This window comes from Octodon degus, unplaced genomic scaffold (genome assembly GCF_000260255.1).
Source record: "Octodon degus isolate 3935 unplaced genomic scaffold, OctDeg1.0 scaffold00045, whole genome shotgun sequence".
NCBI lineage: Eukaryota > Metazoa > Chordata > Mammalia > Rodentia > Octodontidae > Octodon > Octodon degus.
The window spans coordinates 11,053,576-11,068,543 of record NW_004524621.1 but is presented as its reverse complement, the minus strand read 5'-3'; the positions used below and the strand labels follow the sequence as shown (position 1 = coordinate 11,068,543).

At 42.1% G+C, this 14,968-nt stretch overlaps 1 protein-coding gene across 2 annotated transcripts in view; it reads left to right on the top strand.

The window, feature by feature from the left end:
- The window catches only part of LOC101590323 (phospholipid-transporting ATPase FetA), a 107,020-nt gene that overhangs the window by 88,050 nt on the left and 4,002 nt on the right, over window positions 1-14,968 (top strand). For both annotated transcript variants that reach the window (XM_023715946.1, XM_023715947.1), the window contains 9 exons: window positions 1,288-1,476; window positions 2,784-2,899; window positions 6,161-6,325; window positions 8,521-8,632; window positions 9,836-9,941; window positions 10,281-10,428; window positions 10,986-11,169; window positions 12,511-12,734; window positions 14,581-14,664. In XM_023715946.1, the coding sequence (XP_023571714.1) occupies window positions 1,288-1,476; window positions 2,784-2,899; window positions 6,161-6,325; window positions 8,521-8,632; window positions 9,836-9,941; window positions 10,281-10,428; window positions 10,986-11,169; window positions 12,511-12,734; window positions 14,581-14,664 (1,328 nt within the window). The remainder of the gene's footprint in view (window positions 1-1,287; window positions 1,477-2,783; window positions 2,900-6,160; window positions 6,326-8,520; window positions 8,633-9,835; window positions 9,942-10,280; window positions 10,429-10,985; window positions 11,170-12,510; window positions 12,735-14,580; window positions 14,665-14,968) is intronic.

Below are 14,968 nucleotides of genomic sequence, written 5' to 3'. Positions count from 1 at the left end.
AAAAACCCTCAAGTTTCATGGCCCTGTGAGCTCCCTCCCCACCAAATGGGAGGCTGAAGTAGGAGCAGATCCACAAGCCTGGGCTACGTAGTGAGTTCAAAGCTAGTGAGAACAACATAGCAAGACTCTGTCTCAGGAAGATAATGAAAGAAACAAACAGGAGGAAGGGGAGGGGAAGGGAGGAGAGGAGAGGAGAGGAAAGAAAAAAGGGAGAGAAGGAAACGAGAGGAGAGAGAAAAAGGGAGAGAAGGGGAAAGGAAGGGAGGGGAAGAGAGGAGAGGAGAGAGAAGAGAAGAGAAGAGAAGAGAAGAGAAGAGAAGAGAAGAGAAGAGAAGAGAAGAGAAGAGAAGAGAAGGAAAAAGGAAGAGAAGGAAATGAGAGGAGAGAGAAAAGGAGGGGAGGAGAGAGGAGGGGAGAGGAGAGGAGAAGGGAGAGGAGGGGAGAAGAGAAGAGAAGAGAAGAGAAGAGAAGAGAAGAGAAGAGAAGAGAAGAGAAGAGAAGAGAAGAGAAAAAGGGAGAGAAGGAAAGGAGAGGAGAGAGGGGAGGGGGAGGGGAGGAGAGAGGAGAGAAGAGAAGAGGAAAGAAAAGGGAGAGAAGAAAATGAGAGGAGAGGAGAGGAAGAGAGAGGAGAGAGAAAAGGAGGGGAGGGGAAGGGAGGGGAGGGGAGGACAGGGGAAGGGAGAGGAAAAAAAAGGGTGAGAAGGAAACAGTCTTAGTTTCCAGTGGATACATCTTATGCCTGTTCCAAAATCATACTCCTAACCAACCTTACAACTATGAGACTCTGATATTGCCTGTTTTAAAAATCAAATTCAAGACTGGCCAGATAGTTCACCACACTTATCAAAGTGTGACCAGTTTATCAAGAGCACCTTCTTTATGTTACATACGTGAGAATCACCCAAGGGATTTGTTGAAAATGCAATTTCCTGGGCCCTCCTTCCAGATTTTATGATCCTGGATTCAATGAGTTTGTTTGGGGCCCAAGAACATGTGTTTTTGTTAGTTCTCCCAGCCATCTTTACCCTCTAGAATTGAAAAGTAATTGCCTGTGTTTTGTTTGTTTGTATACATTGCATATATTGTGTATCATGAGTTGAAAATATTAGACAGGGAAAGAGACTGACATGTTCTATGCAACATGGGCTTTAGGACCAGACTTGGGAGGCAGTTTGGAAGAACAATATACCTCGTGGGCTGCATCTTAATCTAAACCACTTGGAAGACAGTGTTGCTTTCAGGCAGACTGCAGTTGCTCACCCTGGGGTGCCTTCTCGTCTCCTGTAGGTGAGCTGGTGTACCAGGCTCAGTCCCCAGACGAAGGTGCCCTTGTCACTGCTGCCAGAAACTTTGGATTTGTGTTCCGTTCCCGCACGTCTGATACAATCACAGTGGTCGAAATGGGAGTGACCAGAGTCTACCAGCTGCTGGCTATTCTAGACTTCAGCAATGTCCGCAAGAGGATGTCTGTTATTGGTGGGTGCCCCTCCCCATCTGTGCCCTTCATACACATCCACATTGATTTTTCTCTGTCTTCTACACACAGGTGCTTCTCCCATCACATGCCTTATTACAGGCCCTTCCCCAGGGGCCGAACATTCAGACGCAGCCATTTGTACTTTCTCTCTCGCTTCTTCTTTTTCTTTTTCTTCTTCTTCTTCTTCTTCTTCTTCTTCTTCTTCTTCTTATTATTATTATTATTATTATTATTATTAGTCCTTTTTAAGTTTGGATTTTGCTATGCAGTCGAGACTGGCCGTGAACTTGTTTTGTAGCCAGGTTGGCCTCAAATTCACAGCCATCTTCCTGCCTCAGCCTCCAGAGTACTGGGATTACAGGCATGTGCCACCTCGCCTAGCTACTTCCTTCATGCACCTCTGAGGACTCACTACCATATGCTAAATCCCCTCTCTCATGCTTCTGGATAGGGGCTTGCCAGCATCCTCAAAGCCAAGATAAAGGCAGAGAATGCATCTGTAACACTTGAACATGGAGTAAGAGATGGAAGCAAATAAGGCAGCTGGCCCTCCTTGTCTGTAGGCTCCAGATCAGTGGATTGAACCGACCATAGAGCAAAAATGCTTGGAGCAAGAATTGTATCTGAGCTGGGCTGTAGCCAGTGATAGGGCATATCCTCAGCGTGCATGAGGCTCTGGGTTTAATCCCCAACACTAGAAACAGAAAAATTGTGTCTGCATTGAACATGTCTGAACTTTCTCTTGTTATAACACTAAAAGTATTTACACAGCACTCATATTTTATTAGGTACTATAAGTAACCTAAAGATGACTTCAGATATTTAGCAGGGCATGCACAGGTAAATACTCCGCCATTGTATATAAGGTGTATAAGCATCTGAGTTTTGGTACGTACAGGGGGAGAGGGTCTCGTCTACAGGGACACTCAAAGACAGTATAGGGGGAATTCATACTATCTTGCTCTCTCAGTTAGCTTTGGCCTAAGAATTTTTAAAAAGATCATTTTTAACCCTTGGTCCTTACTGGGTATGGCCTTTGGCCTGGGACTTGGAATCCAGAGTCTAACATTATTCTGTATTAATCTTCAGAGGATACTGAACCCATGAGAGAATGGGCTCCAGAAGTCCCTCTGTCACTCTTGCCATGTCCCTTATCCTGTGTGTGACCACTTACTGAGTCCTTACCCTCCAAGGTAGCAGAAACAAACGTCATGGGGAACAGCCTCCTGCCATCCGTCAATGATATGGATGAGTTCTTATAATGATACGTTCTTAGAATTACTTTGCTTATTTTGCTTGCCTTTAGTGCGGACGCCTGAAGATCGGTTAATGCTTTTCTGCAAGGGGGCAGACACAATCATCTGTGAGTTGCTCCAGTCATCCTGCACAGACCTCATCGATGTGACCATGGAACACTTAGATGTGAGTGTTTAGGTGGCAGGAGAAGGAAGCTGTGAGTGATTCTCTATATTAGGATGCGTGTTCACCAGTGTGTCCCTGTGTCAGGGTGCTTTTGTATGTGTGTATATTGGTAACTGTGTCACTTTACTTGGCTGAAGACTAAAGCTGATATTCTGTGGGATTCTCCCTGACCACATAGCCAACTTCTATGGCAAGGAGAAGAGTCGGACAGGACCCCCAGGGGCAGGACAAGGATCATGTCTTTGGGAGCACTTGCAATGATTAGAATAGTTCTGTGTTTCCTGCCCTATGGTCAGTTCTGGTGTTTGCTCTAGCACAGGGACGGCTGATATGGAAGGCCTATTCCACAAGCCAAAATGACTGCTGTTAGGATACAAAGTGGAAAGCACCAGCCTGGGCCACTGAGGGGGTTGTGTGATACCTCTGTCTGCTACCTACAGGATTAGGATCCTCAAGGGTACCTCCCCTCTCCCATTCTTACTCTATTTCTACCCTCCAGGATTTGAGACATAGTGAAAAGAGAGTGGCTCCAGCCTACTGGCACATGAAAGCAAAACCAGATCCATATCCTCTGGGATTGCTATCCCTAAACTTGGGTATGTAAAATGTTAGGGGAATAAGGAAAAAACAAAGTACAAGATGGAGAGGGGCACAAAGAAAGCCATAAGAAATAAATTAGATGAAATGCCATTTTATTAGACAACTTGAAGATGCTTATACTGCCAGTAGTTAGAGACAAATAGCCAATAAGCACATGAAGAAAGTGTTCAGTATCATTAGTTTTTAAGAGAAATACAGATAAAAAACATGAAGTATCATTTTACACTCACTAGGATGGTGAAAATGAAAAAGGTGGGAATGATAATAAATATCAACAAAGATGCCAAGAAACTAACCCTTATACATTGCTGATGGAAAAATAAAATGACAAAGCCACTGCAAAATAGTTATCATATGGCCCAGCAATCCCATTCTTACATATATTTCATATATATATATATAATATATATGTAATATATATGTATTTCATATATATGTGAAATATATATGTATTTCCAAGAGAAATGAAATATATATCCACACAAAAACTTGTATGTGAATGTTCACAGCAATATTATTAATAACAATAAAAAATTGAAAACACAAATGTCTATCAACAAATAAATGGAAAATTGTGGTATAGCTACACAATGTAATGTTATTCAACAATAAAAAAGAATGAAGGGCTGATCTGTGTTAAAACAGTAAGGAAAGAAGCCAAAAGACCAAATATGTCATTATTTCATTCATATGAATGTCCAGACCAGACAAATCTGTAGATAGAAAATAAATTAGGTGGGAAGGAAAATAAAGTGGAGAATGAATGGCCACTATTCAATGTATGTTTCTTTTGTGGGTAATAGACACATTCTGGGACTAGGAATAATGATTTAATAAACTCTGTGAATATACTGAAGAAAGAGTCTACTGAATCATATACCTTAAAAGAGAACTTTAAGCTAGGCACACACCTGTCATCCCTTCTTGGAGCCTGAGGCAGAAGGATCACAAGTTCGTGTCTGTTGGAGCAACTTGGCAATTTGGTGAGATCCTGTCTCAAAACTTTAAAAAGGGCAACGGATATAGCCAATGAAATGGCTTTGTGTTCAATTTTCAGTGCCACAAAGATAAAAATAATAATAATTTTTCAGGATAAAAGGGTGAACTTTGGGTTGGCAATATAGCCTACTGATAGAGCACTTGTGTAGCATGTTCCAAGCCTTGGGTTTGATTCCTAGCATCACAGATTAACTACTTTCATAATATGTGAATTATATCTCAATTTAGAAAATTAATGAACTATCTTACATAAGACAGTTCTTCTATCTTATACTGATTCCTAGAGGCTACAGGATTTATTTTTTTAAGCATTATAAACATAAAACGTTTTATTAATGTTCATCTATAAGAGTAATGTGATGTTTGCAAAACTGATTATAAATCAAACTAGTTTCACAGTCTTTTGCCTTGAAAATACATTGTTACTGTTGATTAAACCTTTATTTCATTTGTAATATTATCGATCAGTACTGTTGTAAAACTGGAAAGCAGCAGGTTTTGACCCTGACCCATGAAATCTGAGCAAATAAGCTTGTAATAAGACCCAGTTTGCAATGTGTTTGTTTAGTATTAACCAACCTATGAAACTGAGTAGCGCGGTGGTACATATTTATTCCAGAGCCTGTCCTTTATTCAGTGTTTTTTTTAATTTATTTATTTTATTGAGAAACAAACAGCAATGAGACAGTTTCAAAACCGATTAGTAGGGAAATTTCAATAATTAATACATTGCATATTGTTATCTTTGTAATCTTCAGCAGGTTTTTGAAACTAGCAGTTAATTGGTAGGATTCTCACCCTGACCGGCTATATATGCTGATATCTGTGAACTAAGCAACTGCACTGAAGATAACAACGTGTAATACTAGGGTCATGCTTAGAATGCCTGTCATTGTGGTCTTCTAAATACGTACTGTTTGTCATGTCATACCAATTACTGCTATACTGTCTCTCAAGTAAATGTTTGTTTTTTTACAAAAGGTAATAAATGAAAACAAGAGACCAAAAAAAAAAAGGTCATAGGACTGTCCTGCTACAATGTTGTATATGGTTAAATTTCTAAATTTCTGTGTGTAAAAATATGTAATTGTTTCTTCCTATTTTTTTAATTTTTAAATTTTTTGTCTTCACATTCTGTAGGGATTTAAAGTTTAACATATCAATACTTGATGGAGAATACCTGTTCCATGTTATATCTAAGATGTTTGATATTCAGACAGATAGTGAGGTTAAGCTCATCTGCATATGTTAGAGGGTAATAATATTATTAAGCTTCTCTTCTGGAGGGTTACAGGATGTTTTTATGGACTACTTTCACATCTTTTATCATTTCAGAACACATGAGTTATGGTAACTTTTCAGAGCATTTCCCCAGACTGATTTCAAATGATGGCATACAACTGTTTCAGATCTTTTTGACAAGCTTCCTGCTGTGAATCTTAGCAGACAGCCATAGTGGGAACTTCTCTCTTAGAAGTACTTTCAACCTTTTAGTTTATGCTGAGCCCCTTGGTTCGACATTTTGTTAAGAAAGTTCAGAACTTTCTGATTAGACCAGGAGCTAACCGGCCAAGCCGGTGTTACAGGCAGACGGGACCTGTGGGATCACTCCCTGAACTCAGCCCAAACTTAAGCTTGACTTAGTGCACAAATGTCTTCCAGGACTTTGCCACGGAAGGCCTTCGCACCCTCATGGTGGCTTACCGAGAGTTGGATGCTGCATTTTTCCAGACCTGGAGCCACAAGCACAGTGCAGCTTACTTATCTTTGGAGGATCGGGAATATAAATTATCAGTTGTCTATAAAGAGATAGAAAAAGACTTGATGGTGAGTATGAGGAAGTTGGGACAGACTGGGAGCAGGGATATGGAAGGTGGTAGCCAGAGACTAGGCAAGGGCTCTGAGAGTGGCCTGCAGAGCGCCGACAGGTACAGGCTGTCTCTGAGAGGAAGGACAGGCAGGTTCAGTAGGAAGCCCCAGAGTTTGTGGTAGAAAGGCAGGGCACTAGAATCCAGGATGATTCACTACCCCATGGATCTTCTGAGTCTGTAATGAAAAGTGCACTGGTTGTAATTTTTTATCTGTGTGTGTGTGTGTGTGTGTGTGTGTGTGTGTGTTTGTGTCTTGGTACTGGGAACTGAACTCATGACTTCACACTTGCCAGGCAGGCACTGTGCCACTGAGCTAAGTCCCCAGCCCCATTTTTTTAACTTTCTATAACTGTTTCTTACCCCTAAAGCTGCTCACAGAAACTAAGTAATCTGGAGAAATTAAGATGTGAAACAATGCACAGCTTAAATAGTCTCCAACAAGTGGTTAGAATAATCAAGACAGAAAAATCCATTTGCTTATTCAGCAGATTTATTAGGTGTATCCCATGTGCCAGACGCTGCCTTTAGAAGTGGAGAAAACACAAAAAGTAACATATATTAACTCACATGGTAAAAATGCTACAAGAAAAAATAAAACAAAGAAAAACAGAGCTTTAGCACACAGTGTGTGCTCTGGAGGACAGGCACTGTTGCTGTACTGAACAGGGCAGTTAGTCTTCACTGAAAAGACATCAGAGAAGATATCTGAAGGGGGTGGCAGCTAGGAGACTCTCTGGCTTTTCAGATGAGCTTTTCAGACAGATTGGTAGCAGGAGAAAAGACCCCCGACACAGGCAGGCCTCAGTGTGGCTAGAGCAAAATGAGTGAGGACGCGAGACAGAGAGGAGAAGAGAGTGCTGTCAGAGGCCAGGACAAAGGAAAAGAGTGAAATAGAGCAAAGGTGGAATAGTTCAGCCAGTTCGGCCAGATAGCTTTTAAAATCATTTGTTGCAGTGTTGGGATTATACTAATTCGAGGAACCAAGGGCTGACCCAAAGGAAACCAGTTAAAAGATAGCTAAATTAGTACAGATGAGAGATGTTGGTGAAGTAGTGGAAATGATGAGGAATGGCCACATTTTGTAATTTTTTTTTTTTTTTTTTAGACAAGGTCTCACTCTGTAGTTCAGACTGGCCCTGAATTCACTATGTAGCCTAAGCTGGCCACAAACTCACAGTGATCCTCCTGCCTCAGCCTTTCAAGTGCTGGTATTACAGGCATGAGCTACCACACCTGGCTTGTAAATTTGTTTCTTTTCATTTATTTATCTTTTTGAGACAGGGCCTCACTTTGCAGTTCAGACTGGCCTTGAACTCACTTTGTAGCCCAGACTGGCTTCAAACTCATAGAGATCTACCTGCCTCAGCCTCCCTACATGTATGCAACTCTATGCCTGGTATAAATTGCTTTTTAAAAGTAGCATCAACAGAATTTGCTGATAAACCAGATTATAGGATATGAGAAAAAGAAAAATTAAGAATGACCCTGAAAAGGTTTTGATCAGATTGATACAGGCCAGCTCTGATATAAAGAGACATTACTAACCCCAAAGGGAAAAAATGGAATCACAGATCTTCCAGATTACTCTCTAGAGGCCTGGCAGAAAGCATCCAGTACTTTGTTCATCTGTCAGGCCTGGCACCCACCCCTGTGTAAGAACTGTTGGGAGTTATGGAGAGAGCATGGTGTTGGACCAACATTCGTTTATCTAGTATGGGGAAGGTCTGAATAACTTTAAAGATCCCCAGTAGGCACAAACCAGAAGGTAAGGCTGAAGGAAAAGCTGCAGTAGGACGTGAGGATCTCTCATCCAGGACTCAACACATTTGGAGGCAGGAAGTGTGCTGTGACACAAGAAAGAAGTGCAGGTGTGTTGAGAATCAGATGGTGCAGAAGTAGCACATCACTTTGTATGCGCCCCCAGCACGTCTCTTCTCTCCCTGGTCTCTAATGTTGCATTTCTAAATTTGATTTCAGTGTATAGTTGAAAAATGGTGTGTGCTGAAAGGCAGACTGCACTGAGCTTTATACCAGCAGGGTCCTTCTGCCAGGATGCTAAAGAGAGAGCGGAGCTGCTAGTTCAGTTGTTGGGTAGCACTAACTGCTGTGACTGTCTCCCTTTTTCTCACTCATGGATATCTTTGTTCAAAGCTGTTAGGGGCCACAGCCATAGAAGACAAGCTGCAAGACGCAGTACCTGAGACAATTATCACCCTGAACAAAGCCCAAATTAAAATCTGGGTTTTAACTGGAGATAAGCAAGGTAAAGGGAAGCTACTAGCCTGACCAACCTTATTTCCCTCCCACTTTGGCCATTTCTCTCCTTCTTCACTATACTTTTTTTCTTAGCAACTTGCTTGACAAATACCTATAACTCAGAGTAAGTCTTTATAGGACACCTTCATTTCCAGTTTTGTATATAGTTTGCTGAGTATATGGTTTATGTCAGTTGCTATACCAATGATTGAACAGAAGGGACAACATGACCCCCATCAGCCAGGAATTTACAAGCTAAAACATTAAAACTGTCTTCGACTATACCCTCTCTGGTATCCCAAGGATGCATTTTCTCACCATCTCCCACTAATCCGCTTGAAATATTTCTTGACTATGCCATCACACTGGTCCAGCATTCATCCTATTTTTTGTAAAAATTTCAATGTCTTACTCTTACTAATTTCAACATAGCCTATAGACAACCATCAGTTTAATCTTCCTGAAATATACTAATTTTCTAATGCTAATCCTCTGGTCAGGGAAGCACAGTGACTCCACCTTGTAAGTCAGACTCTGTCTGGCTTTCCAGGCCTTGAGAATCAGTTACTAACCTTGCGCCCTTATCTCCATCCTAAAGTGACAGTTACCTTTGGTATGTCTCAAACCCATTATATTCTAGAGCCTATTTTTGGTTATTTCATCACTTCATATTTCAAATACTTTTTCCTTTCACTGAACAGTATTATTTATCTTTTAAAGCCATCATGCAAGAAAGTTTCTATGACAATTGCAATCTTCTCTGAATCCTGATACTACAGCTTGTATCCAGGATTTGGAACTTTTTTCTCTTAGTATGAATTTATTCCAAATTCCACATTTTACAACATAAGGAAGAATACATGTCTCAGACCCACAAATCTGGCATAGAAATGGACACATCACTATTCAAAGAAAAACATCCTAATTGCCTAGAAAAGTAGACACAGACTGGAATTGCTTTCACAAACAGGGAAAGGTTTTCTAGAGAAGGGTAAGCCTGAATGATGCCTGTTGTTAAGAAGCAAGTCTGTACCAAGTAGACACTTACCTATGAGTGTTTGTATATTGTGTCTACTCATTCATGAAAAATGCACTTGGACTGCATCAAGGCAAAGGTGGGCAAATGAGCTCTGGGCCCTCCATTAGGCCCTATGTAACTCTACACTGTGAGACTCTAACCCAAATATGGCCTGTGTTTCCTTTCCTACAGAGACTGCTGTGAACATTGCCTATGCCTGTAGTATATTTGAGGATGAAATGGATGAGGTATTCATGGTACAAGGCAAGAATTATGAGACAGTTTTTCAAGAACTCAGGTACAAGTGGGAGGCAATCCCTAGACCCAAGATATTCCACTCATTTCTTCCCTCAATGTGGCCCTCACACTAGCAGAAGAAACAGGCAAGAAGTAAAGGAGGGGAACTAATGTCTGAGAAAATGTTATAAGGAAGCATTCAGGGTAAAGGAGTTGGAATATAAGGGATGGAGAAGTGTGACATGTACATAAATGACCTGCACCTAAGGCCCCTGGCAAGTCTGGGGAAGCAGTTAAGTTTGAGGCCCTATACCCGCCTTGCTCACTTTCACCTGGGGACATATTTTTCCTAAGTCCTGTGGACTCAGGTCAAATTCTGATCACTACTCTCTGCTTTTAGGGCAGCAAGGGCCAAGATGAAACCTGAGACTTCATTGGAATCAAACCCAACAAATGTTCGTCTTTCCTCAAAGCCCAAGATGCCCTTCATAGTACCTGACGAGGTGCCCAATGGCAACTATGGCTTGGTCATCAGTGGCTACAGTCTGGTGGGCAATACAGTGCTACAACTCTGTTCTCTTCTTCCAAAAAACCCTCTTCCTATGTCCAACCCACTTCAGGGAAATTTGAGGAACTTCCCCTAGTCTATGAATCACCCTGTTCCCCTTCCTGCAAGGGTCCTTGCCTGAAAGATACCTTTCCCCAAGCTAGGCTAGGCAGGAGTAGAAGAAGAAGGAGAAGCCAATAGAAAATTCTTTCCTTATCTAAATTCTTTGCTAATGATGTAGCCTGTCCCTTGAGGGAAAGGAAAAGGCAAGCAGAGCCATTCCCCTGTGAGTTATTTGGCCTGATAACCCCCTCAACTGGCCTGACCCACTGAGAGACCCAGACCAGTTTCCCATTGGAGGCTGAGTCTCACCTGAAGATGCCCAGATCTGATTTGGGGTCTGACTTCCCTTGGGGGTGAGTAAGTACCTCCGGAGAAGTTTTGCCTGTCCTGTGAAGGACAAGAGAGTATGGAGGGGACAAGAGAGGCCTGGGAAAGTCCTACCCTTTGTCTTTTGGGCAACCTAAAGAGTGAATTGAATGTATGTTGGTGCTGCAGGCCTGTGCTCTAGAAGAGAACCTGGAGTTGGAACTGCTGCAAACAGCATGCATGTGCAAGGGAGTGATCTGCTGCAGGATGACGCCCCTTCAGAAGGCCCAGGTGGTTGAGCTGGTGAAGAAGTACAAAAAGGCGGTAACATTGGCCATCGGGGATGGGGCCAATGATGTCAGCATGATCAAAGGCATGTGAGGGGAGAAGGGAAGTAATCCCTGGCAGTGGCTTGCCCCTTCCTTCATGGCCAAAACTTATCTGGTTGGTTATATATTGGTTGGTTATATATTCTACCTATCCTGTTCAGAATGCATTAATAATGTTTTGCAACCCCATCCATGCTCCTTTACACCTGCAGACAGCCCATGTCCATAGGTGATCATTTACACACCTTCAGATCATTTACTTGCACTATGACATGCACAGAGAGAGGCACCTGGTTGCACAGAGCATGGGCATAGAGTCCTGAACCACATGCTGTGTGGCTAACATACCACCTGTATTAGATGGCGCAAGAAAGGACCCCTGGGCCAGAGTCATTGCCTGTTCCTTTTGTGAAGGCTGTAGGTGGTGAGGCCCAGTGTAGCTTGAGGCTGTGTTCCCAAGAACACGCTCTTATGGTTGAAGGAGAACAGGTGATTTATTGATTTATTTGGACTAATAGAAGCAGAAGGCTGAAATTTACTAGTTTTAATTTCAGGTGAACGTTGTTAGCCTTGAGCTATTTGTCAGTCGATAAGGTCCTCTAGTCTCACCTCTCTTCCCATGCAGGAAACACTAGCAGATGCTCCAGCTTCCACCTCAATAGTAGGAATTGCTTTTGCTCTCTTTCCAACTTCCTAGAACCGCGCTGGTCTTTAGGGCCTTAGAGATTTCAGTTGTACCATTAAACAATACAATAGGTTTATATCAGAAGATCAGTGAATTTGGCCCGAATAGTGAATTATCACAGATCACTTAAGACTTTTAGGAACTTCAGTCTTATATTCTATTATGTATATCCTCTGCTTTGTCTTGAAAAAGTCACCTTAGGCCTCCTGAAAAATTTATTTCTCACTAACAAAGTGTGTACATCGTAACACTCCTTTCAATAGTTGGATATTAGCTCCTTGGATAAACTTAGGTAATTAAATATTTGGTTATATTGGTATCCTTCCTGCATGTTTAATTAATGTGGTTTTCATAGATAACAATTTAAACCTGACCATCTGGAGAGTGGGAAAGAGCTCAAATCTGTAGAGTAGGGACAAAGAATGTCTGGGACAGCTTTATAGTACTGATCAAACCAGGCATTCTGGAGCGACAGCATCCAGTAGAGGGGGCTATTCTCTAACTGGTGGAAGAGGTACAATCTTTTAGGAGAAAAGACTCTACTAAGGAAGTTCCATTTTGAACTAGGCCTAGCAGTATTTTCCAAACATAAAATAAGGGATTTATACAACATCACTTTGGTATTTCTTTTACAGTTTTTCAAAGTAGGAGCCCCATAAACAAGCTCTGAGGTTTAGAAACTTCTGGGGTTTCATTGCAGCTGCCCACATTGGAGTCGGCATCCGTGGCCTTGAGGGGATGCAGGCCATGCTCAACAGTGACTTTTCCTTCTCCCAGTTCCACTACCTTCAGCGCCTTCTTTTGGTCCATGGCCGCTGGTCTTACAATCGCATATGCAAGTTTCTCAACTACTTCTTCTATAAAAACTTTACCTTCACCCTGGTTCACTTCTGGTATGCCTTCTACAACGGCTTCTCTGCGCAGGTAGGTGATCAGTGTCAGTTTCCACTCTGGTCAACTCAGTCTTCTCTACTCACCCTTCACTTCAGCCTGTGTATGACACATTTTTTTTTAGCACCAATTTAGAACGATTTTATTTTTTAACAATACCAATGTATATATACATTATCCCCCCGAAGAAACAATTTGATTCCAAAGTTTAAAATGTAGCTTCCAAAATGAATCTTTAAATTGGAAGGAAAAATAGCCCTACAAATCAACACAAATTTTGATCCTCTATTAAAATATGCACCCTGTCCTAACAACCTCTCCCATACAAAAATGTGTATTATAAATAAAACGTTCACAAAAGATCTCTCGATGTTTTATTGCACCTTATCCAGAATACCTGCTACTCAGAAAGGCTCAGGGCCTTTCTCCACTGTGTGAGCTGTAAAAATAGCTATGCCCATCTGGGTGAAAACCCCAAAGATAGTTTATGGAGGACCCTGCAGGATGCAGAGCAGAACCAGCAAGCTCGCATCTCACTGGACTGCTCCTGGCACCTTTTCTAGAAGGGGGATATGTATGACACATTGCCATCCATCCAAAATGCTCTCTACCCCTATTAGTCCCATCCTCCAGTGCTATACTCACTTTAAATCTCCAAACTGTAACTTTTCTGACCTGACTCTGATTTGGCCTTGACTCCCATTTCAGGAACTCTACCATAAACTATGTATTTTCACCGACAATGACGTAGAATTTTCAAACATTTGTGATGAGGGAAATTGGTAGATCTGTAACTCTTCTTAGCACCCAAAATAATCATGGAAAAGGCTAAGTCTCAAGGAGCCTCTGGGTTATGCCAGACTATTACAGCATACTTGGAACTACAGCTTCCATTTACATCACTACACTAACTTCCCAAGCCCCTGCCAGCACTTGCGTGCACACACACACACACACACACACACACACATTATTGTGGCTAATTAATTGCACCTTTGGATATGAAATCTTTCTTTTTCTTTTTTTTTTTTTTTTTTTGGTGGAACCGGGGATTGAACTCAGGCCCTTGAGCTTGCCAGGGAAGCACTTATTCTACTGAGCCATCTCCCAGCCCTGAGCCATCTCCCTAGCCCTGGATATGAAATCTTTATGACGCCAGTGGGGAAAAGTGACACTCAGATTTTGAGGATCTAAGAGGACACCTCTTTATTATCAGAAGCTTTTCAGAAGTCTCTCAAGAATTCCCAAGAGAAGAACTACTTGAGAATGATTATCCTGGGAGACACCCTACCAAGCAGCAGACAGTAATAGAACTTTGTTACCCCCAGCACCTAGTGAAACTAGCCGAGGTTGAGGGAGGTCGGTGTGTAATGCATGTGTTGCTGCTGACCTCTTGTGGATAGGGAAGAAAGGGACCTTCTCTAGACACCAGGATGGAGCACCCAGCTGGAGAAGTGCTTGGCTCTATTCCCCTTGCCAGTGTTAGGAAATATCCAGGCTACAGAGGCCACTGATGCCATCAAGCAGATGAAGAAAAGAGCCAAAATGTTTGTCTGGTAGTACAGGGCTACAGCTACATTTCATTAACCAGTCTGGGGCTCTTTCTGTGCAGGGAGGAACAACACAGATTATAGTAGGTTTGGTTCAGATTGGCTTTGAAAGCTTGAGGTAGGCTTGCTTCAACCTGGGATCCAGTCTTCTAACTATAGTAGGAGTAGATAGACAGTGGAGCTCTCAGTGAGAATTCAAATCTTGCTGTAAGTTAGTAGGATGAAGATAGGCCTGGGGTAGGGCAGGGAACAGTTGTGTTAGACCTGGGGAGGTAGAGCTGGGACTTTGGAGAAAAGAGTCTTAATAAAATCTCTTAATATTCTTCCAGACAGTTTACGATAGCTGGTTTATGACCTGCTTCAATCTGATCTACACCTCCCTTCCTGTCCTGGGCTTGAGTCTGTTTGATCAGGTAAGACACAGCAACAAGGCTGTTAGTGTTAAAGCTGCTGGCTGCCCCAGAAGTATTCCCTAAAGTGAGGAAGACAGAAAGAAGTGAGCTCTGCAAAAGCGAACATAAAGGGAATAATTTCTAAAGCAGAGAAAAGAGCATCACATGGAAAGGTGTCAAAAAGAAAGTAAAGGATCTGCCACAGAAAACAAGGTGTGGTGGCACACACCTTGATCTTAGCACTCTGAGAGGTCAAGGCAGGAGAATCACAAATTCAAATCCACAGTGGGTATGGAGGTACATGCAGTAATGCTAGCACTCAGGA